We start from the raw sequence: 22,381 nt of genomic DNA, 5'->3' as shown, positions 1-22,381 counted from the left end.
TTACCTTAAGTCAAAAACTATTTATTGTTGAATTCTCCAATAAAAAAGTACTTGAATGAATTTAAGTACCAGTAACTGAATGTAAATGAGGAAAAATAGGTCACTATAAAGTACATGCCAGTTTACCACATGGTCTTACATTAAAATTGAATTATTATAACTTACAAAGGGTTTGAACACATTGGTACTTGTGAAACTAGTTGGTTATAAATGTGTCAAAATTCTGGTAAAGAACATAGGAGAGAATTCATCCAGCTGTGAACTTTGTCTTTAAAAAGTCTCAAAATAGAGCTTTGTGGCCTTTTGCCCTTATTTGCAAAAAAATATAAAAATAGTTACATTTTGCATTTTTACTCCACTGACTCTAGTTTTGAAAAGTGGGTCGGAAAGTGGGTGTGATTAGCCTCTCCAGCTGATTTAAGCCAGATTTATCAACTGCAACTTTTTTATAAGTCGCAAAAAAGTAAAGAGGTGGAGTAGAAAGTAGGGTAACGTCTCAAGACAGTGTTAGACTTACACATGCACAAAATTTATCAAACATTGTGCAATAGTAGATACAATTGATGCAAATTAAGGCAACATAGACTCCTGCAAAATTTACTTCCTCTCATGATAAATCTCCTAAATCTCTTCTGTTGACAAACCACTGATGGACTATTAGTAGCTCATTCATATGGAAGAACCAATTAAAAAGCCTGTACAGAAATGCACAGAGCCAATACGGCTCCCTAATATGAAGGCCATGTGGCTCCCTAATAGAGAGACACAAGGCCTATGTGTATTGCCATACAGGCTCTATCTGTATGGCATCTCCATATCTACACAGATTTTCCTCCCTGAAAACATTGTTTCTAGCGGAGAATAACTTCTTATATAGAGAGTCTGATGAGGCATGCCATACATTTGGCATGAGCCTCTGGGCCTTAATTTAGTAATGGTGCGGTTCCAAGCAGATGGAACCAATCAGTTTTCACCTGATCCTTTTCTATTCCCAGGTGATAAGCTGCAGCCAGAGGTGTGTGACAGTGGCTTTCTCCTCTCTGCCCACCGACAATACATATAAATGTATGTATGTGCATGGGTGAGGTGCATAAGCAGCTTAATGAATCCTTCAACTGGATCATAATGGATGTTATATCCATCATGGATCCTGTAAACAACAAAGCCAGTAACCTATATGAACAGAGCATTAGGCAAGTGACCCAAGAAAAGCATTTCCATCAAGGCCAAACAAAGCTTAAAGCTACAGCTGTGCAACCATTTTTATCAAACTAGGAGGTTGGCATATTTAATTTAAAGGAATTTTCCAGGCTCCACATATTGATGACCAATCCTCAGGATAGGTTATTAACATCAGATCAATTGGGGTCTGACACCAAGCACCCCCTCCGATCATCTGTTCCCTACAGCCTCTGGTGCCAAAACTATCACTATGAATGTAGCCAGAAGCACAGCTCTGTTGAAAGTGTAGTGGCCCATGCTGGGTAATTTCAGCTCAGCTTCCATTCACTTTAGTGTAACCGACACAACCACTACACCTTTAATGGAGCTTTGCTTCAGGTTCTTTTCAAAATGCTAGTTATGACACTAGAGGTTGAAGGTAACAGCTGATTGGTGGTGTTACCAGGTGTTGGACCCCCACCGATCTGATGACCTATTCTGAGGATACTGTAGGTCATCAATATGTGGAGCCTTTAACTATGATACAATATCATGCTATAGTGAACTCCGTTAGATGAAAATATGTTACGGTTGTTACTGTAAATTATGATGCCAAGTAAAGTGAGTGAGACTGAATTCCTAACAAATTCCAATGTTACTATATCGGTATTAATGCAGCAATGAGAAAATGTAAAAATGCTTATGTGAAAATCCAATGATTGTGTGCTTTGCAACAAACTCAAAGCAGTAGTATTGAGTATAACAACCTGCACTATATGCAGCATTAGATATTACACCAAATATAATATAATTAGCATTTTATGCTAATTGTTATACTACTTTCTATAACATTTTAAGACAGTTGAAAAAAATCCAAAAAGCAACTAGATAGAAAAGAGAAAATTAAAGTACTACTGCTTTAAGTCTGAAAAAAAGTTTGCAAATAATAAAAAAATTTAGGTGCAAAAAGTGAATGCAAAAATAAAATGTTTCTAAGCCAAATATGGGCAGAAACAAAGTGAAGCAAAACAAATCAGGCCGAGGGAGGTTAGATGAGGCTGGAAAGCACACTGGACTTCAGGCAGGGGTCACTGATTCCATTTTACTGTACCCTCTTGTCCTCTAATTCTTTGAGAAGCTTTGCAGTTTTTGCCTTCTCAAACAGTAGATTCTGCTCGAGCTCCCGAATTCGGGCATGCTCCAACTGCGTCTGAGTCTGCACACACGGGATAGGAAAAAGAGAGAGTAGGAGTGAAACGTTGTAGCACCATCCAACATCTACAAGAGAGGATACTGTTTACAGACTTAAGACTCTGCTGAATCTTGTAAGATTATTGCTGGCAACTTACAATGGTAGAAGAACCAGATGCAATTAATTTTCATTTCAGTGCAAGCAAAGCCCTTTTATGAAGTCAGTGACTTCAAGTCACTCTTATACCTTGTTTCCTACACTTCAGGGATTGGATAGCAACAACTAGTTGTACATGGTAGTGTTAGGGAAACAAGTAATTGGTAATTCTTAAAGGGATTTTCTGTGATATGGTACAGCACCTCAGCCCATTCAAATGTACAAGGCTGAGCATGGTAGATCCTCCATTCACAGCCCCACTAGTATGGACTTCATTCGGCCATCTGTGGCTCCTTTGTTCCACTGATTGGTGGGGGTCCCCACCAATATACAATGATGTCCTAACCTAATGATAGTCCAGCAATGTAATATCACAGAAAAGCCCTTCAATCAATAACACCCAAGGTGATAAGAACATATATAACAATCACGTTACTGTAGGCAGCCTTGTTATAATCTATACATTTATTTATAGAACATGCCCCCTAAATAAAATTAAAAAAATCACCGTTATAATTGAGTTGTCCTATTCCAACATGTTGTTTGTCAGTACCTACTTGTGAAAATAACTTAGCAACAACTAATATGGCCGCCATTAACACACTCATAGAGTAGTCACTCATTTTAAGATCTTGAACAGCAAATCTGCCTTCTTATACTTTGATACTGAAGAAGGCTATATATTATTGCATACAAAGACAGATTTACCAATTAAGATTCTGGGTGACAATCCAGATGGGAAGTGCAACAGTGGCCATTTTGGTTGGCAATCAGCTTTCTAAAAATATATCTGTAAAAATGTTTAGAAACCGGTTTCTATTTACTAGTATTTTTTGTTTCAACTTTCAGCAGATCATGGTCAAGTTGTAAAACCCTGGAAACATGAAGGATTCTGGGAAGGAGTTGTTGGATTCATTTAGCAAATCTGAAAATAAAATCAGCTCCATTATTATCAATAATCTCACTTTCATAAATGACTGTATACAAGCAACCTAGACTAATTACCATAACCTTGGAATGAACCTATCATTGGCACAATTGTATCTTATTGTTTAACCACCAGCCTAAACATGCTGATACTGATACGTCTACAAGCTTTCACTTACAACAGAGTTGTCTCATGCGGAGAAACTGCAAAAACATCAAATTCTCAATGGCATACTATCATAGATCTCTACACAACATAGCAGATCAGTGCCATCATCATCACACACTGCAAGGAAGACTATTACATTTTGGAGCTTCAATGAAAATATTATTTGCCACAGGTAAATTATCTCTCGGACAACGCATGATTCATTTTTGTAATTTGGTGGTCCTGTAATTACCAGAATAAAAATATCTTATTGAGTAAAGCATCTCACTACTTCAATTAGAAATATGATCATGAAGCCTGGAAGCTTTCCCCAGAAAGGCACTTGAATGTCATTCCACAATGAGTTTCTATTCAAGTGAATGTCAATGGAAGGGGCCATCGGGGAGAATGAACTACAAAGAATGAGGACATTGTGACAAAAAGCCAATGTGCTGGAATTTTGTGGCTAGAAGAACATGGTTATATGTGGTACTGATTCCAGCTATATAACTCTCCAAGTAGGATAGACTTTTATATTGTTAACCAGTTCAGGACCAGGGTCTTTAGGAGTTTACACAGCTTTACAATTTTTACACACATAAGTTTAATGGCTATAACTAGTTGGGCTAGTGATGTGATGTTAGCTGCATTTTTTCAGGAATCATTCAAGTTTCATTTCTTATCATTTTATGTATATATTTTATGAGTTTTAGGATTTTTTTTTTAAATCAGTTATTTCTTTTATTAAACCACCATGCTCCAATTTTCCAACAAAATTGCACAAAAGAACACAAAATAATCTGGGTCCAATTTAAAAACAAACTAAAACAGACTTTTTAATGTATTTCTCATTGTTATAGTAAATTTTAATATATTACATTTCCAATTTTAGAACAATTTGTGTACGGAGTGTTTTTGTTAGGAGGTCAGTTATTTTTGTGTGTTGTTTTTTTATTACATTTTTGCTGTTTCTTTTTGCCGAATAAATGTATTAATATATATATTTATATGTATGTATGTATCTATCTATCTATCTATCTCTAATGAGTGGGTTTTAAGGAGGTGTTGTGCCTGCCATATACATACAGCGAGCAGGCATCAAACAGTTAAACATGCTGTTGAATGGAACCTGTAAGTTCAATTTACGACCCTAAAGCACCAGCACACCATAACATATGACCTGACTTTCTTTCCAAACATGCACTTGTTTTTTTAGATGCAGAAAAAGTGTTAAAGGGAATCTATCACCAGCAACCTCCCTATGCAGCTGTTTGCATAGACAAATCGCCTTGGTTCACCTGATTAAAATGATGTTTTTCTTTTGTAGACCCGAGGCTATGTTCCTGATTTATGATACTTTTTATTAATATGCAATTTAGTCCTTTGGTGCAATGAGGGTGTCACTATTGCTCTGGTTCCATCCAAGCTCCCCTAATTTCTGTGGCCAGCCCCTCTCTGACTGTTTTGTCACTGCCCAGCCCTGTCAATCAAAGCAGCCAGGGAGGGTCTGGCCACAGAAAGGGCAGAGCTTGGGTTTAAAAAGAGTAATGGTGACACCGTCATTGCATCAAAGGCCTATTTTGCATATCTAGAGGACAGAGCCTTAGATCAACAAAAGTAAAATAATGTTTTAATCAGGTGAACCACAGCTGTGTTTATGCAAACAGTTTGATCGGAAGTTCGATGGTGACGGATTCCCTTGTGCATGCCATGAATAAGGCAACGGAACATGTGGGATATTTGGAAGAGCCTGGTGGGGACTACAGTAACCGGTGGATGACAATCAAGACTGGAAAGGTGGGGTAGAGCAGAAGACACCAGGATGACTCTTCCATACAGAGTGAACACCCATTTGACTCTTCATTGGTCAATAGCATACAACACATGGCATTTTAAAAGTATATACGGTACATTTTATTGCTTTTGTTGCATCTTGCAGAATATATGAAAAAAATTGTCAGGACATCTATCAATTTATAGGGGTGGTTTACGGTGGAAAAATCAATGGACGGGTTCCCTTTAAGGCCTCCTCACTGTGACCTTTCTTATTATACTAATGGTAAACTAATGCATATAAGTAATTTTCCTACACTGAATGTGAAATAAATATGGATTTTTTTTTTTTATGTCACTAGATCATATGAAGAACTGGAATCTGGTGGTACACGTGCATACTCTTAAAGTAGCATCTAGCCAAGTACTGTAACATGTCACCTCAATGGAAGGGGAGAAACTGTCATGCAAGCTACAAACAATACCTCTAGATCCCCCTTTGTGATAGACTCTTCTTCCACTCTGAACTGAAGATCTTCAACTTTCCTAAATGGAAAATAATGTTATTTATTTTAATTAGTAATTAAAGTTCTTATGTGTACTGCTACCAATGGTCATTTTATTTTATAATGCATACATCTAGCAATAAAACCTGGACCATTGCAGATGATTACATTAGATTTAGGTGTTCATGAAATGCTCACAATGCTTCCTACAATACAAATATTTTTTTTCATTATTGACAGCCAATCTGATTTTCTAGAAAATGGACTAGTGAATTCTGCTGCCCTATCATTGTGGTGAACTATACTGATTGGTACATGTAAAGGAATCTTGGGTTTTAACATATACATATTTCCAGTTATCAGCTCCGATAAAAGGTCACTGGAAAGGGGTTGTTCAATATAAAGGATAAAATTATCATTCTACACAAACAATATGTCTCATCACGTTAATAATACTATGCTTTCCACTCAACTGGCTAACAACTGTGTTTCTACAAACCTGCTTGATTTGGCCATAGTAGTGATAGATATGCAAAACTATCCACCCAAAGTAACCAAATTAGTATTTAAATAACTTATTCCTTTGCACGGATACCTATTTCAGGTAATTGTTGTGTTATTTATTACTACAACCTAGCAACATGAATGCCTGAATCCAAATTGCAGTTTGGATTTTCACATGCAAAACTGGCCAAAGACATTACAGGAATGTCCGATTTATGGGGGAAAGAGCGATCATAAGTGTATAGGGATGTCTCGATGCTCCTCCAGCAGCAGATGTTGGGGAAAAGAAGGATCAAGCAGGCTGGATTTTAACATGTCTGATTTCATAGGAGATAAGCTCTTACCAGAGATGTCTAGCAGCAGCTTATTCCCATCTCCCCACTGAAAACACATGCACGCTCAGCTGAGCTGAATATGAATGTTTTTGGTAGGTTTTGGGTGGCATGGCTATCTACTGTCATCAACAGCTATCTAAGGTGTATAGCTGCTTAAGGCCTTTGTTTACCTCTCTGAAAACTGGTGCCATAGCCATCTCTATATATGTGTTTGGCTAAACCAAGAGTGATAGCGGTTAACTATCTTATGTCTATGGCCAGCAAACACATATAATTAATTTCAAGGATAAAAAGATAAGTAACTATGCAAATGTATTTTATTTCTTTTTTTTGTACTTGACTTGCATATATGCAATTGTGTTAAAGGGTTAATATATTATTATCTGTTTACTGTATATGACCATAGCTACTGTCTACAAGAAATAACGAAAAGTATGACTTTACCTTCGTTCCTCTTCAAGCTGATTAAGTAGCTCAATTTTCTCTTTCTGTGTGCTTTCCACCATGGCATGAGTCCTCTGAAGATTGCTCTCTGCCTCTGCAATGTACTAAAAAACAAAATTATAAGAATGAAGCTGGCCATACAAATTAGTCCAAAAGTCAGCTAAACCCACTGAGATCAAACCAAGATCTAATGTGTATGCGGGGCCCGCCAAGTGACCTCTAAATTCAGATGTTGAATGTCTGATTCCTTATCCCTGCAAGAAATGGGCCGCTTTTAGTGGCATAGGAAACTGGTTTACTTCTCTTTTCCCATTGAAATAAGCATGCAGACTTGACAATGCATGAACAGCAATGGTTATCTCTTCTAAGGATAGTCACCAAGCACAAGGACTTGTTTTGGATGGGTATTTGGATGGGTATGCCAATAATGCCATACAATAAGTACTGCCCAAAATGCCCTTTCTTGAAATAAACAGCTTTACACCTCTTTTGGCAGTGCCCTCTACACAGAGTCCGTTGGGTGCCCTTGATTATGATTTCCTGTACCTTGGAAATGCCTACAGTATCATGTAATTCAGTGCCTTATGGACTATTTCCTGGGATCACACTGTTGGTAGTGATCCATAGCCTGCTATTCCATCTTGAACAGTCCAAATATTGATTAAGTAGAGGAGACATATCTTCTGCCCTGTATTCCTTTTACATGTCTGTCACTCAATAAAGCTTTGGACTTTAAATTTCCCCTACCTACCCCTCAGACTTCATCACCATCTGTAATGTTTTATTGTTTTACTTGTATTTAAAGGGTTATACGGGGGCGCCGATTTTAACATGGCTCTGAACCCCTTAATTGACACTTCCAGCGGCAGATCCTCCAAACGATACCAGGCCTTGGCGAAACTAAAACGGCTTCTTTGCTTTCTTCAATTGGCAGATGTTTGGAGAGCTCTACATCCTTCTGAAAAGGATTACACACATTAATCATCACCCCATAACTCGTATCAATGTATTGACTATATATTCATTCCCATTACTCATTGTACAACATTGCCACTCCTCCTCCATTAAATCACAAGTTCTATCTGACCATTCTCAGCTTTCATGCAAAATACCCTTTTCTCCAGCTCCCACTAGATGCTGGAGATCAAACGACCTACTGCTAAAACCCTCCCAAAATGTCGGGAAAATCAAGAGACACCATGCCGAGTTTTTTAGGACCAACGACAATGGAGAGGTCTCCTTGAAGATGCTCTGGTAAGCTCATAAAGCACATATCAGGGGGGAACTAATATCCCTCTCTGCCTATGTTCATAAAGAAAAAAACAGGAAGATCTCTGATCTTCAACAGAAAATCTCATGCCTTGAGTGTCTGCATAAGAGATCTTTATTAGCCTCGCATCTCGCCGAAATAACGTCCCTCCGAGACAAACTAAAAACATCCTTAATCTTAGCTCAGCAAAGGCTTATCTTTTCGCGAAATATAAACACTATGCACACAGTGACAAACCGACTAGACTCATGTTGTCTCAGACTAAAAACAGGAAAGCTAAATCTTTTATCACTGGCCATAGGAAATCTGAAAATAATCTACTACACAAAACAGAAGACATAGCGGAAGAATTCAGTAACTACTACACCCGATTATATAACTTACAACCACCCCAGGTAGGTGCTGTTCCTCAGGAAAAAACAAACCTAATAAGCGACTACCTCGCATCTCTTTCTCTCCCGCATTTAACTACTACCCAATCTAAAAAGCTTTGTTTCCCCATCTCTGACCAAGAGATTAAAAATGCTACCCTACCAAAAAATAATGGGTTATACGGAACTTTAAAACTGACGGCCTATCTTAAGATAGTTCATCAGTATTAGATAGTGGGAGTTAGACTCTCAGCACACCCACCAATTAGCTCTACGAAGGGGCCCCATTCATTGTTACCTAGCATAGCTGCTACTAAAACAACAAAGGTACGGTATGTGTAGACACAATGATAGGGATGTTGAGCTCACTGGAGCACTGCAGCCCCTTCAAACAGCTGATCAGCAAGGGTGCTGAGACTTGAACCACCACCAATCTAATATAGCTGATCTTACAGATAGGCCATCAGTTTTAAAAGGCTGGATAACCCCTTTAAACTTAAGGTGCCCATACACATAAAAGCAAAGTCAGTCGAGTTGGCCATTAATTTTACAGTCCTGGACAAAAATGCATGAATATTAGTGTAGCATGGGTGTGATCTATGGTGTAGGGAAACCTGTGCTGTATGTTTTATGAGGTAGATTACAGTCATCTGTAGCATCAATCGCGGTGTGCTCTGGGACCTTTCCAGTCTCTGATGACATGGGATGCAGAAACATCCAAGTATACAAAGTTAAAACAGCTGGCTGAGATTATTCTATGCACAGAGGCAGACCAGCCAGTATCCTTTTTCTCCATGTCCCATGTCTCAAAATTGCTGCAGGCACCCTTTTCTGACACTGGAAGCATGTATGCTTTAGGCCACTTTCACATGAGCGTATTGAAATCCATCAGTATTCTGTGTCTGGAATACGCACTGATTCCTGATGATATACAGTACCATCAGTTTTATCATCAGTATTGCTTCAGGATTTCATCAGGCTTTACCTTTGTGTTCTTTCCTCTCTTCATTCTTAATGCATTCACATAGACTGTAATGTGCTGACGGAAATTATACACCCATGTGAATAGCTCTATTCATTAACATTAGCAGTGGATTGCGGAACATAAAATCCGGGCCATATATGGATTGCAAATATGCTCGTATGAAAGCGGCCTTAGGGTCCATACAATTATTGTGTACATATAAAAAGAGAAAATTATGAGAAAAGGCTAATAGTGAACAATTAACCAAATAGGTAAAACATGCTGAATTAAGAAACACGATAGACTGTAACATTAACAGTAACTTTATCTGGTCACATGGATTAATTTGATGAAAAACAGCTGTTTGAGTGGCCTGAAAAAGTCACCAAGATCTACAAAAAAACATCTGGTGTAGGATATAAACATCAAAAGCTTATATAAGATCTTGTGTGGTCATTTATAGAAGCTTTAGCACTGCACAAACCTAGCGGAAATAGCTGATCAACAGCACAGTATTGTGTGAGCAGTGAACGTGTCCTTGTAGTAGCTGCCCTCTAAGATCTTCTTAGAGCTAGATCTTCAATATAAATCCAATCTAAAATAATTTTATTTACTTTGAGGCCTGTGAAGATATGCACATAAAACCAGAGTCCAATGTAAAATATTGAAGAAAGACAGGGAAAATGAATGTGTCTGGTGCATTCTTTAATTACACTTGGCATCTTATTTCTGTATTGGGAAATGGCACCATAAAATATAGCACAAGAAATATTTCTGCACCTAGAAAATATATCCAGCTGAATTAAGTCAATTTATTTATGAGCCTGCTGACCTGCATTATGCGCCTTCTATGTACTACCTGTAATAATTATGACAGTAGTAGAGCTGACATGACGAGTTCCTGTTTCATGTTTCCACATACCTTCTCATGTTGGGTTTTCAAATGGGTCAGCTCCTTTTCCACTTCACAGATATGACTGGTGGCTTTTGCTACTTCTGCTCGCTCTAGATCTCTCTCAGCCAATAACTGCTCGATATGTTGCTGTTTCTCCTTTAGAGCCTCCTGCAAGGCGGTTGTACCGGAGATCTTCCGTGCATAGCGTGATGATGTTTCTGTAAGCTAAGGGCAGTACAAAAGCATTCATCATTGTGTACTTTAAGCCAAAGACACATAGTACAATGAAGTAGGGCAACTTCTCAGCTTCTTTGAGCTGCACTCTTCAGCAAAGCATGAGATTTACTAGAAGTCTAATCTCCATTCACATATTGAGATTTTCTTACACCACTCATTGGAAATAACTACTACTACAACACCATTACAATTACCTTATATGCTAAGAAGAATTTTGATCGATTAAAAAAAGTAGACCCAAGTTTAATGTTGACATTACTTGTTGCAACATAACTTTTAGGGCCCATGCACATGTGTGCCCGGTGCTGCGGACCGCTAATGCACAGGCACCGTCCATTGACTTGAACGGGTCCGCAAGAGACAGTTCGCACCATAAAAAAATAGGACATGTTCTACTTTTTTGCGGTGCGGAGGCACGGACCGAAATCCCATTGAAATGCTTAGAAGTGCTTCCATGGGCTTCCGCTGCATGCCTCTGCTCCATACCGATCCGTATCTTGTGGATTGCAGACCGATTCAAATCAATGGGTCCACATTCGTGACACAGAGTGTACACGGCTGGTGCCTGTATATTGCGGACCCATATGGCCATGTGCATGAGCCCTTAGACAAACCTGCATGATCTTTAGCTACAGTAAGATCTGTCAGCAATATGCAGTAATCCAGGTTACTCTTCTCTGATAATTATGCGTTTGTACTTTATTCAGTGCATGTTACAATATGTGCAGATATTATAACAAAATAGAATCAGTAGTCAAAGCAGATGGCGCCACTACATGTTGCTGGGTTAGGAGCACTGAAGAATTCTTCCAGTGGCACCCCATGTTCACTGTGACAGAGTGCAGTTCTGCCTATTTTGCTAAGATATGTCATCAGTTAGTCTCCTTGCTGACTACTACCAGGTATGGCTGTGTTCACATTTGTGTCACAGAGGATGCCACAATGCTGTGCCGGATCTGCTGTTCAACAGATCCAAAGGGGACCTTATGGACCCAAATGACTCATAATGGGGTCAATCAGGTCTACATCAAGTTTTCCTTTGTCTTGACGGCAAGAATAGAGCTGCATGCAGTGACTTTCATGCTGTCAAGTGACAGAACTACTGGTGGATCCACTGAAGGAAACTAAACAAAAGTCTGAACAAAGCCTCATCTCAACAGAAGATTTATTTTTCATACAGAGTAAAAATAAACAGAAAAATAACTATAAGCAGTGGATAGATAAACCATGGAAGGATCTTTAAATGGATAAAGATATATTACCAAAAAAATACATTTCAGGACTATAGAGCCAGTATAAATTTAAAACTTTTTTCTTACTCAACTATCTACTTATCTGGAGGTCTTTTTTCTCTTTCTGCGGGCAGGCAGGAGTTCACCAGATAGTCAACTACCTGCATCTCCCTGGATACACTGCAATTGGCTCTTATTAACTACTTTCTCCTGTACATACAAAATAGTCCCTCACATATAGTCCCAGAGATACATGTAATGCTCCCACAATTTCCTTCTCCATTTTCTAGAAAGAGATATAGCTATAATTTAGAAGTAGGGGTTAACTAAAGGTGTCTGGACCACTTCACCTACTTCTCTATGAGATCACTATGCCAGCACCGAGGAGAAGAGAGGGGAGAAAGGAAGCTACTGAGCAGTCCACCAGTGAATGCAGGAAAATACAGACCAAAAGAATAAACATCAGGGGGCGCTACCAGAGAGAAAAATGTAATGTACATAAAGATATATTGCAAAATTATATAATTTGAAACGCCCTATTCATTGCATAGTAATGCTTTGTGTGTAATAACATAATATAATATTAAGTAGAGGTTTTTTATAAAAAAAAAAAAAACTCAACCCAAGAGCAGATTCTTACCAAGCCACTCCTGCTGGGTCTGCCTCCTACAGAGGATGCGACTGAGCTTACTGAACTGATAGAAGAGCTGCTGGGACTGTGAGTTAGCGCGGACACTCCCATGGCCATTCTCTTGCTTTTCTTAGCTTTGGCAGGACTGGTAGATGGGAAACCAATACGGATCACCTTGTGAATTGGGGCAAAAAGGCCAAATTTTGGTGGGCACTGGAAATATCTAAAAATAAGAGTAACACATGGTATATGTTATAGTCTATAAATCATTTCATGTTGTAGTTAAAGGCCAACAACTTTAGATTTCTTGACATCAACAAGACTGGAACATAAAAAATATAGGGTACATTCTAATCCTATTACTGATAAAATATATATATATATGGCCCTGCCCTTAATTACTATTTATTACTCAGTTTTTCTTGTACCATTATATTCCATAACGTTAACAAAAGAGGGTATTTGCTTACATTTGTATGTGTTCAGGGGCAGACTGGGAACTTAAAGTGGCCCTTGAAAAAAAACTAAAAGTGACCCCATTTTGTAGGCAGGTCCAAATTGACAGAAGACAGGGCAACATAAGCAGGCAGGGACAACATAAGTCGGCAGGGACAACACAATACTGTTGCAATACTAATACTATAGTGCAGCACAAAATTCCATCCCAGCAGAACCAAATACCACACTGCAGCACAAAATACTGCCCCCCTCGCCACAGTATTCAACTGTACCACCGTCCTGAGGACGGTAAATTCGGGGGGAACCTGCGGCCACTGGCCAGGTGCATAAGTACAGGATGCTCCTAGCATTAATGAATGCTGAGAGCATCAGATCATTTTATACCCGGCCGGCCGACTTGAGGAGGGCTTGGGCAGCCCTCTGGGCATCAGCCCAACAGGAAATTTCCCTGTAGGGTCTGTGGCCAGTCCACCCCTGTATGTGTTAATAGTCATGCTCAAATTCTAAGCATACCAACATATTCACAATTCATAGGAACACCAAAAAATATTTGTACCACTAGGCAGACTTCACATTTTCAAGCTGTAATGGATCTATCACACATGGACAGGAATGGCTTCTGACAGACCTCGCTGACTTATAAAGGGGTCCTTCAAATTCCGTTAAGAAGTGCAAGCTGCTAAATTTTTTTCCATCAGATTTGGTGGGATCTGCAACTGAGCCTCCTAATGGAGGCAGATGTGAACAGTGCCCTAAAGCTGATGATTGGGTGAACAACTGCACTATTGAACACTTATTCCCAGCCATTGCCCTGTGTAAACATACCCAGTGATCAGCTGACAAATGAGCAAACTCTAAGAAAGCAAACCCTAATAATGATATACTGTAAAATGAATCAGCACCGGAAATCACACATGTATTCAAAGGCCTCCAGCACAGATTCCATCAAAAACAATGAAGCAAATGCTGGAGTTTGTTTTTTTTTGCTCTTAAAGAGCAGACTCTGGAATGGAAACCGAACCCAGTATAGTCAATGGGATATGTTTTGTGCTGCTTGGTTTAGTTACGTGTCTGATCCGGCACTTCTGTTATTTTCGTTTACGGTTCAACGGTGCAAGGCCTCATGCAACTGATATGCATTTTTTGTTCATTGGATGCAGACACATTCATTTCAATGGGGTGTACAACAAGCATCCATATGTCCGCACGTCCATCCTACAAAAAAAACTGAAAATGTCCTATTCTTGTCTGTTTTGTGGTCAGGAATAGACATTTTGACAATGTGGCCGTGGAAACTGCAGGATGCACATGGCCAGTGTCTGCATTTTGAGGATCTGTGGTTTGCGGACTGCAAAATAAATAAGGTTGTATTCATGAGGCCTAATTCTGTGATCTCCTTTAATGAACGCTATCCATAGGAAAAGCAAATCTTCATTCATACATAACTGCTCACTCATGTTGAAAGCCTCTTGCTATCATGCTGGTCATATACTATACTGTGTGTCTTCAATGTCAAATGACCTCTAAATAGCTTTGATAAACTAGCTAGTTTTCCCAAACCTGAAAACAAATGAAAAATTCTAATTTCAATTTATACGTGAATTTGCCAGAATAAACTTCATCACATGCAGAACTTTAAGCCACGTCTACTAGGAAACTGAGTCACTCAACATCTGCTCATTACAGCATTTACTTTCCATTCATCCTGACTAGGCCTGTCCTGTGAAATCAATGAGCAGAAAACAAGTCAAGGACGTCTTTTGGTAGTGGGACTGTAACATAATGTTTCGAAACAAGAGCACCATTCTCTCAATCACGGTTTAATCCCATCTGCATTGGCTTTCTTCCAGACACAACTGTCACGGCTGAGGATGGGGGAAACCCTCAGCCGTGAGGTGCCAGGTGTTTAAGTAGCTACTCGGCCATGAAGCCACAGGACAGGGAGCAGGTCACCTCCTACAGCGTCCCTACCCTGACCCTAACTCCTAACCTGCATGGGCCGACCTTTAAGGTAGGAGGGCCCATGCGCCGGAACCTCGGAGCCCTGTCTTACCCTCCGCAGATCCCTGAGCTAGGAGCTGGGTAAGGCAACCTACTCCTCCTTGACACGGAGGAGCAGGAGCCTCAATGGCCAAGCTGTTGGGAAAAGGGGAACAGAAACAGCAATACGGAAATGGCAGGTGAACAGACATTCACCAACCTGCCACAGCCCTGCTGACTGGATCCCTAAACAGACAGGGATCCAGAACCGTTATGCTGCACAAACACATATGAAAATCCCAACAGACAAACTTGCTACAACACACACATAAAGACATAGGCATACATAAAACTTTAACTTAAACCTATGAACTCAAACTCAAACTTAAACTATGACCACAGTGGTGGCTCTCACTGGCGGATGACAAACACAGGAGGCTGCTATCAGCAAGCATGCTGAAGCAACCTACTGAGCTCTGCAAGAGAGAGGGTCTTTATAGGCCCAAGTGGCCACACCCAAGGATTGGACACACCCAGTGACATCACACACACAGTGGGAAGGAAGTTAACCCTTCCAGTAACACAGAAGGGAAAACAAACGTACATAAAGGGAAAGTGCACACAATAACTTACAACACAGTGCACACAACAAACACACCTAACAAAAGGAACGTCAGGTGAGACCGCATGCCAGGGCAGCAAGCTGCCTAGCGACGCTTAGGCTGCTCTGCTGCTAACAACAACACTGGTTGCCCGCGGCAACCACAAGTGAGGCCACAGACAAGCAGCCCTCACCCGTGGTTGAACGCCCATACAAAACCGCAGGCAACCGCATGCGGTAAAGGAGTCACGGTCATGGGCATGGCCGTGACAACAACTGTATTTTATCTTTCTATGTTGTTTTTCTACTTTATCTCTTACTATGAAATAAGACAAGTGGCCGAGCACAAATGTTTTATTCCTTGTTCTGTTTTCAGACCTCAGGAATGTAAACCGGACAAGTGTAATAAGTCAGAAAAGTCTTGGATGAACCCAACATAAGCGGCAGGTGTTTGACCACAAATTCCTATAGATTGTACACAAAAATATTTCAATAGACACCTTAATATTTAAAGAAGACGTGTCCCCTCTTCTGACATATCTAGCAAATAATTATTACTAGAGATGAGTGAATTTCCGCTTATAAAATTCGTTCACACTTTGTTTGGTGGTAAAAGGCGAATTGCGTGATGGATTCCATTACCACGGACCATAATGCAATTCTATGACGGAATGCATAACGGAATGCCTTTAGAGGCCTTCTGTTATTCATTCCGTCATAAAAGAAGTCTATGGCCTGCATAACGGATCCTGTGCAGGGAATTTTTAGTTTTATATCTGAAAATCTCCTATAAAGATATATTTTGACATTGAGATGATTTATACTCTACTATCAGTGTATGACAGAATAATACAGGCTCAGCGCTGATATAGGTGGATTTGATTTACACCAGGATTTATGACCAAAACGGCAAGACCTCTAAGATACACAAATGTGTTCGCCAGTTTTCTGTCATACAAAAGTCACAAGTCTTTGCGCAAATATCATTTTGCTAATTTTACTCTTTTTAAGTGTGTTACTCAATACATTTGTTATGCATTTCACGGGGGCATTATTACTGTCTGACGGGCACTATGGGGACATTCTTAAAGGGGTTGTGCACTTACCTGCCTCCTGGTGCTGGCTCGCTCCCAAGTGCCCATGTTCCATGGCCTCGGCTGCTCCGCTGGCCCCCCTGGATGAAAACTTCCTGTTCCGGTGACCTGATCCCCTTGTGTCACGTGACCATTTTCTATGACGCAAGGGGAGCAAATCACCACTGCAGCCAGTGATTGGCAGCGGCAAACAGGACGCTTACATACAGAGAGACCAATGGAGCAGCCAAAGCCATGGAACAAAGGAGCCGGTAGCCATCGCAGGGAAGCAGGTAAGTATTTGCAGGGTGTAAATGTTTTAAAATATACCGTATATGCCGGCGTATAAGACGACTGGGCGTATAAGACGACCCCCAACTTTTACACTGAAAATATAGAGTTTGGGATATACTCGCCGTATAAGACTACCCCTTTTTCAACACACAGCAGTACATTACTGCATCCCACCACCATCCCTGGGTACCTCTGCCATCCCTGCATCCCACCACCATCCCTAGGTACCACCGCCATCCCATGGTATCACCACCATCCCTAGGTACCACCGCCATCCCATGGTATCACCACCATCCCTGCATCCCACCACCTTCCTTGTCCCCCCTCCCTGCCTCCCAGACCCTAAACATGTGCCACCTATACCCTGAACATGTTTTTGTTATGTTATTCTTTATATTCACATTCACATATGCACATCTGCGCCGCACTTAGATACGCCGCACGGAGATCTCGCACATGCGCAGGAGCGAGATGCGAGCGGCCGTGAGGATCCCGTGTATCCACGCTCGCCGCATGAAATCTCGCACATGCGTAGGAGCGAGATGCGAGCGGCCGGGAGGATGGCGGTACAAGGAGCATACAAGGTACAGAGCAGGGGGCGGTATACAAGGTACAGCGCAGGGGGGGCATATGCCGTGGGTTACATCGCAGCTCTCAGCTGCTGGGGATACAAGGCAATAGCCCGGGCTCTCTCTGTTGATAATTCGGGCGTCCCGGCACTGCAGCGCCCGCCATACCCGGCGTATAAGACGACCCCCGACTTTTGAGAAGATTTTCATGTGTTAAAAAGTAGTCTTATACGCAGGAATATACAGTAGTTCATTAGAATTTCTCAAACAAACACATTTCCTATTATATAGCTGTCTTTGCCAAAAATATTGTCTTACATGTGACATGCACGTAAATGAAATTACTTCCAGTTATTAAAGGGCATCTGTCAGCAGATATGTACCTATGAAACTGGATGACCGGTTACATGTGCACTTGGCAGCTGAAGGCATCTGTGTTGGTTCCATGTTCATATGTGCCAGCATTTTAATATATGAAAATGAGCCTCTAGGAGCAACTAGGGGGTTACTGTCACTCCTAGAGGTTCAGCTCTCTCTGCAACTGCCGCACCCCCTGCACTTTGATTGACAGGGCTATGATGTGATTACGTTTTCACTGCCTGTCCCTGTCAATCAAAGTGCAGAGTGCGTGGCTGTTGCAGAGAGAGCTGAGCTTCTAGGTGTAATGGCAATGCAGTTACATATGAACATGGGACCAACACAGATGCCTTCATAGGTACAAATCTGCTGACAGGTGCCCTTTAAAACATTGCTCATCTCTAATGACAACCTGATCTTAATTACTTTAGAGCAAGATACTTATACCAAAGTTCAAATACTTAACAGTATTTCTATAACAGTGCAACCCCACAGTGTGTGTGGCAAAGCCACATCCACCCAGGGCAACCATTCGCCTCACACTATTGCCCCAAACTTGGGCAGGCATTGGTTGCTGCAGCACCATGGGGGTCACACCATAAAACTTCCTAATGAGGCTGACTACGTTCTAAATGCTAAACTTAGCAGAAAATAATAAAATGTGTAAAATATGTCAAAACTATGCGAGAATGCACAAACATACAATGAGAATTTAAAGGACATTTAAATGATGTATGACCTAAAAACAGGAAGCACTGGATAACAATATAATTTTCAACTGCAAATGACATCCATGATTATTTTATGAGATTAGATTCATTTTTGATGAAGGTGACATATTACATTCTAATTTAACTCAGCTACAAAGCTGTTTCTTGACTCCAGTAAATCCAGTTGATATCTTCATATCTCAGTCTAATGTTATGGATGGATTAAGAGGGGAACAAAATTAGGTTAAAGATAACTGAAGTCCTTATTTATATACAGGATTTAATATTTTAAGCCCATACTAATCAATTATAGAGCATGATCCAGTGTACAAGGATGCTGGTGACAGGAGACTGTAGCTCTTTATTGTCTGGCATCTCCAGTAGGATTAGTTGGAAGTATAATACTCACATACAATAGTATAATAGTACCTTCATACCTTCCATCCAGCAATAAAAATAGAGCTGCTCAAAGGATGAAGATAACCCCTTTTAAATAGAAGACGGCCCAGCAAAAATCTGTCATAACCTTAACGTAGAATTTAATGCCAGCCATTTAAATTAATTGATAACCAGTGGCCAAGGTCAACCAGAGCAACTCTGGAAATGTTAGTGATTGATATCCATTGTAGACCTGTCTTTGGTAATGTATTGGAGGGAGTGCACATCTCAGCTTGGCTACTAAGTTGGGTGAGATGTTGGGATGCCTCAGCAAGTTACTTGCTGAAGTCTTTATTAACTTGTTTATCCAGACTGTATGGAATGGCAGGTAGGTTAGAAGGGACTTGTCATTCTCTCCCCTATCCATTAAGACAGGTGATGCTGCTGGGGTCATTATTAGGGGCACAAAAGACTCCAGTGAGTGCCTGAGCCTAAGAAGCCAAGGTACCTCTGGACACTGAATGCTGTTGTATTTGAACGGAGCTGTAGGTGAGGAAACTAAAATGTTTGGTATGCATCAAGACGGGCAGGTATTTTTTTTGTTGTGCTTTATTATGTGACATGCTCCAAAGTGATTATTTTAATGGATGCCAAAGTTTTGTTGCTGGACAAATAAAGTTGGACTTTTAAACCCCTTGGAACCTGAGATGTTGTCATTGACACCCCACCCAAACACACATATACCTGTACAGTAATAAAACATAGATACCTGGTACCAGCCACAGCGCCGTCATTTTTCCCCAGGGGTTCGTCCAGCTCCACTCCACACCACTCTCCTTTTGCAAAATCAGTTTCTCCAACATAGCGAACTACCCCTGTTTTTGTGCCACCAACCTGTAATGCAACACAGAAATAGTAACAGCTCTAAATGAATTATTTCACAGCCAAAATAAAGCTGAAATGTAATACACTGAACACTATCCCAAAAATAAAATAAAACAGAAGCAGTAATAAATAAAATCACTTACAGTCATATGTATTCGATAATATTATAGCAGGGTTGAAGGCGTAGAGTGTTACCATCTACAGTGTACCTCTTTAAAGTCTGTAAGTTTATTTTTTAACAGAATGGAAAATCTAACCCAAAAATGCACAATAAAATATGTTCAAGTACTATTAGATTTCTGACATCAGAACAAATGCATCAGGAAAGCAGGGGGATGGATTTACCTATACATAAGCTTCCCTCTATGGTCAAAAATTGACCCAGAAATCTGAGTGATTGAGATTGAAGGCCTAATACATATGGCCATATTACGATTCCATATAACCACCAAGTTAAACAAAACCGTAACTGGGCAGCCATAGCCTTCTGTAGGGCCCTACTGTACCTTTGTATGCCTCTGATTTCATATGGAGTCACGTGGAGTTTTTCTGTTGGATTCTGGACCCCAATGCTCCATTACATGCCATATTGCATCTATGGGAAAATATCATGGAGCAATGTAGAGCATTACAGAACTGCAGTCAAGGATTATATGTGCTGCCATACACCTCCTGCACTTTTCTTTGCCATGTGCATAAGGTAGCTTGTAGATGTACTTATTTAAACCACTGTCTTTCAATTTAAGACAGTAGTTACTTTTTATATGGGCAATAGGAATGTTAAATGTGATAGGCAGTAATTTACAGATTGTGGGTTTTGACCACTGGACCCGCCATCATTCACTAGAAGGCGCATGCTAACATCTTGACTTCCATTCTAAAGAAAGCCATGACAGCTATGCCAAATTTGAATCTCAAATGGGTCCCACTGAATCCTGAAGGATCTCATAGAGTTATAATTAGGTACATCAGCTTACCTTCAGGGTGTTCAGCTATTTTTGACAGCAAAAATAGCACTGTAAACTATGCTATTCTTACCACAAAAAAGACAGCAGTGGAACCATTACAGAATAGATAAAATGCCAACAGTAACAGAGCCTCATTTAGTTATCTGCTCAAGGGAAGGCATGCAAATTAGCTCCGAGCTGTCTTTTACATTTAGACAATTTTCTACGCGTAAAAAATGATGAATCAGGCAGGACTAGCAGCCCGCCCCTTCCCTGCCCACGCCACACCAACTTATTTAGAAATGGTGTGAGTGAGATGAAGTTGCAGATTGCGGAACAATCTCGTATAGGTGTATTTCAGCTTAATAAATGACCCCCCATAGTGTTTATGTAACCAACTAAATCTTTGCAGCACATACAATTTTATATCTACTCAAAGGAATTTTCCTGGACTTTAATACTGAGAGCTTATCCTAGGTCAGTGACATAACATTTATCGGTCTATGTGTAGTTCAGTCTCGTTTAAGTGAATGGGCCTGACCTGCAATACAGTACAATGTACGGTACTGTGTTTGGTATACTGTGGGGTGACCACGGCGCTCACCAGAATGCATTGGCCTCTTCAAACAGCTGACCGGGGGGATGGGGTTGTTGGGAGTTGGACCCCCACCCATCAGATAGGGATGACCTATCCTGAGGATAAAGTAAAGGGGAGATTTAGCATCACCTAAAAATATGTTTTTCACTGTAAGGGCTCATGCACAAGACCGTATGTATTTTGTGGTCCGCAAAACACGGATCCATAAAAAAAAACGGATGGCAGCCGTGTGACGTCCTTTTTCTGTGGATCCATTGTAACAATGCCTGTTCTCGTCTGCAAAATGGACATACGGACACGGAATGCATACGGAATAATTTCCATTTCTTTTTCATGCCCCATTGCAGCGAATGGTTCTGCATATGGACCTGTATAAAAAATAGAACGGACACGGACAAAAAATATGTTCATGTGTATGAGCCCTTAACCACCTCCGGACCGCCTAACGCAGGATCGCGTTCCGGAGGTGGCAGCGCTGCGCACAGTCACGCATAAACGCGTCATCTCGCGATGGCCGAGATTTCCTGTGAACGCGCGCACACAGGCGCGCGCGCTCACAGGAACGGACGGTAAGAGAGTTGATCTCCAGCCTGCCAGCGGCGATCGTTCGCTGGCAGGCTGGAGATGTGTTTTTTTTAACCCCTAACAGGTATATTAGACGCTGTTTTGATAACAGCGTCTAATATACCTGCTACCTGGTCCTCTGGTGGTCCCCTTTGTTTGGATCGACCACCAGAGGACACAGGTAGCTCAGTAAAGTAGCACCAAGCACCACTACACTACA

General features: G+C 40.6%; 1 protein-coding gene across 3 annotated transcripts in view; it reads right to left on the bottom strand.

The window, feature by feature from the left end:
* Positions 1-22,381, bottom strand: part of CLIP2 (CAP-Gly domain containing linker protein 2) — a 141,379-nt gene that overhangs the window by 23,531 nt on the left and 95,467 nt on the right. For 2 of the 3 annotated variants that reach the window (XM_040424831.1, XM_040424832.1), the window contains exons 4-8: positions 19,937-20,061; positions 12,756-12,969; positions 10,674-10,871; positions 7,147-7,250; positions 5,843-5,903 (exon numbers count right to left, since the gene is read on the bottom strand). In XM_040424831.1, the coding sequence (XP_040280765.1) occupies positions 5,843-5,903; positions 7,147-7,250; positions 10,674-10,871; positions 12,756-12,969; positions 19,937-20,061 (702 nt within the window). Of the gene's footprint in view, positions 1-2,272; positions 2,378-5,842; positions 5,904-7,146; positions 7,251-10,673; positions 10,872-12,755; positions 12,970-19,936; positions 20,062-22,381 lie in introns of all 3 variants that reach the window. The other variant, XM_040424830.1, reaches the window with a different exon arrangement.

The sequence above is a fragment of the Bufo bufo genome, chromosome 3 (assembly GCF_905171765.1).
Source record: "Bufo bufo chromosome 3, aBufBuf1.1, whole genome shotgun sequence".
In the NCBI taxonomy this organism is placed as follows: Eukaryota; Metazoa; Chordata; class Amphibia; order Anura; family Bufonidae; genus Bufo; species Bufo bufo.
The sequence above is the reverse complement of the archived record's forward strand: the minus strand, read 5'-3'. Positions and strand labels throughout refer to the sequence as shown.